The 3,112-nt window shown below is 34.1% G+C and overlaps 1 protein-coding gene across 1 annotated transcript; it reads right to left on the bottom strand.

The window, feature by feature from the left end:
- Nucleotides 1-1,229: 1,229 nt before the first annotated feature.
- LOC102670321 (pathogen-associated molecular patterns-induced protein A70) lies at nucleotides 1,230-2,625 on the bottom strand. The gene has a single exon (XM_006598333.4). The coding sequence runs from the start codon at nucleotides 2,252-2,254 to the stop codon at nucleotides 1,439-1,441; it is 816 nt and encodes a 271-aa protein (XP_006598396.1). The 5' UTR covers nucleotides 2,255-2,625; the 3' UTR covers nucleotides 1,230-1,438.
- Nucleotides 2,626-3,112: the final 487 nt, after the last annotated feature.

Genomic DNA, 3,112 nt, shown 5'->3' with positions numbered 1-3,112 from the left:
AATTTTGTATTCTCAAGAGGTTTTTAAGTCATCAAAGGATGCTAAGTTGCGGGAATTAGTCTCTGCTTGCATTAATTGCCAAGCTTAAATCTAGGGTTTAGTGTCTGAACATAAAACCAGAAATTAAACCAGAATTAGAGTGCTTGAATGATTTATGTTTTGAGTTTAACATTAAGTCTTGGAAATCTTGTATATTCTCTGAAAAATTAGTTAATGGGGGTGTTAACAATTCACCCAACATATTCTTTTTAACACATTCTATTATGGATTAAAATTTATCGAAAATTATAACATTATGAATGAGATTCATGAAATAAGAAGTGAGACTTATAAACAAAATTATAATTTCAAATAGATTTACCTTTAAAAAGATATGTTTAAGTGTTACTAGTATTTTTTTTATATAGTTGAATGTGATAGAGAAAATGACAGATGTTGCATAAATATTTAGGAAATTAACATGAAATGATTGATTTTAAGTTTAACATTGGTATGCAATTTTAAAGCTCCTTTTAAGCATGTGATTGTACACGGTTTTTACCATGTGATTCGTTCTTGCATCTGTGAAAGAAAACTAAATCTTTTCTGTGGGTATGTTTTGAATGGAAAAAAATCCCAGCGTGTTCACACGTGGTCATGCAGTATTTAATAATATGAATGACCTAAGGTGATGAGATGCACGGTAAAGTAAGTGTAAGTTACAATCGATCCCCAACAAGGTCGAAGATTCCTAGATGTACATATAAATAAATATAAATTCCATGTTATCAATGCAAGGAGGAAGAGTTAATGTTTAAGAAATTTGTGCAATTTAAAAGAATGTCGCGTGTCGTTTGCGATGCATATTAATTATTCAATTTTTTTCACATCTCAATTCATTATTTCCTTGACCGTAACATCTATCCATATTCATTCCAGTGTTACCAATCAAGGATTGTGGAAAATGGTAAAAAGCCAATAATCTACAATATCTTATAAAGCGGATAGCGTTCCACACAAACAGCAAAAGTGACTTGCAAGTTAAAATGTACGATACGTATAAAACTATAATGAATAAAATGATGTTGTATGCATAAAAAATGACATAAGACTCGCCAGATGCCTTATGCCTTTGCCGTAAAAAAGTAACGCAAACTACAAATTTATAAGTAAAAGTTTCTCTAAATTTAACGTAAGTAACCTTATGCCTTCGCCGTAAGAAGTAACGCAAAATACAAAAAATTTCAGTGTTTGAATGTAATTAATTAATTGTACTTTATGAACTATAATTAGTTCAATTGTTCAAACAAATCAGCATCACAAGAAAAAAGAAAAAAAAAACTAGCAACGGTTTGTCAAGCCTTGCGAAACACCATATATCATTACAAACAAACAACAACCTAGCTAGCCGAACTCTCGTGTTCATGCAGCTGATGGTGAATTAAGGAATGAACTATTGTTAGTATCGTTTGAGCATATCCCTGTAACGTATAATAGAGTCAAGCCTTTGCAACCTCAGTTGCTGCCTAAACCTATTGATGAAATCATCAGCCTTTGCATCCACCCCTTCTTCTTCAGTTTCCTCCACCAACTCTCCACCACCTGTAACTTCGGATTCAGGCTCGGTCACTGACATCGATCTGTCAAATGACAAGGACGACTTAAGCCGCTCGAGTATCGAGGGAGCACGGGTCACTTGCTGTTGGACCCGGCTAGACTTTTCAATCTCAACTTTATTAAAGTTGAGATTAAATGACCTGACTCGGTCCAACAAAGACGTGGAGGAAACCCGGCCTATTTGGGATGAGTCAGGCCTATGGACTAGGTCAAGTCTTTCAATCTCTGATTTATAGATATTAAGATTGAAAGACTTGACCTGACCCAAAGATGAGGAAGGAACCCGGTCTAGTTGGGGTGAGTCAGAATTTTCAATTGGGTCAGGTCTTTCAATATTATCCACGTTATAAAAATCGAGATTGAAAGACCTAACCCTATCAAGTCTGGATTCATCCCGACTCTGGACCGGGTTCACATGGCTGTGAAGCAATGTTGTTGTTGTTGGTTCATATTGTTTGTGATAACAAAGGTTGAGAGACGCAAGCCTTTCTAGCAAAGAGGGAGAACGGACGAGTTGGTGTTGTCTTTTGGTCGTGTTGGCGAAACGAGAGATGATGGCGATGGTGCCGATGACGAGGTTGATGAAGAGGAATAGACACGAGGGTGTGAACCAACTTGCCATCACACCGTAAGCTGAAGATTCTGCTGTTTCAGTCATGTGTACGTTCGCTTTTTGTTTTCGGTTGTTGTTGATAGATATTGGTACTGTGTGGGAATTGGTAAACTAGGAATTAATGGTGTCTGGTTCTCATGGAGGGTGTGTCTTGTATAAATAAAATAAAAAGGTGTGTGTGTGAGTCTGTAGATAGAGTGGAGTAATGGTTGACGTTTGTTTTCTTTCCTTCAGCTGTTTCTTTTTGGTCTGTTTGTTCAAACGTCAGGGGCTTCATAAGCGTGCGTGTTGTTATTCTTTATTATATGCTTGTTATCAACCCTCAGAATATTATTTTACTGGAATGACAACATCGCGTGACGTGTTAATTTTGAGAGTGATCGGTTTCTATTTATAAACAAATGGATAAACATGGTTTTGCATAACGCATAAGTGTGTATACTCCCATTGGAGAAGAGAGATACTAAATTCAAAAATGATTTAGGATACTCTAATCTAATCTACACGTGAAGAGAGAAAGAGGAATATATATATATATATATATATATATATATATATATATATATATATATATATATATATATATATATATATATTGTCCACATATCATTATATTTAATCTGATAAAAAAACCATGTCATTGTATTTAATGCATAAAATCAGAGACAAAAGTTTCATTGCAAAAGAGGTATTATATACCTTTCTATTATTTTATTAGTTTCTCTGTCTATTCCATCTCCTTCTTTTAACTATTGCACTCTAAAAATAGAATGGACATTCAACCTTTACTTATTATAAAGGGTTTCTACCAAATTAGCTTTCATTTTATGTTTAACATTTTTAGTTTTGCAGTAGAATATTAACCAGCATTGCCTTACAAAAAAGAAAAAAGAAAGATATATA

Source organism: Glycine max, chromosome 15 (genome assembly GCF_000004515.6).
Source record: "Glycine max cultivar Williams 82 chromosome 15, Glycine_max_v4.0, whole genome shotgun sequence".
In the NCBI taxonomy this organism is placed as follows: Eukaryota; Viridiplantae; Streptophyta; class Magnoliopsida; order Fabales; family Fabaceae; genus Glycine; species Glycine max.
The sequence above is the reverse complement of the archived record's forward strand: the minus strand, read 5'-3'. Positions and strand labels throughout refer to the sequence as shown.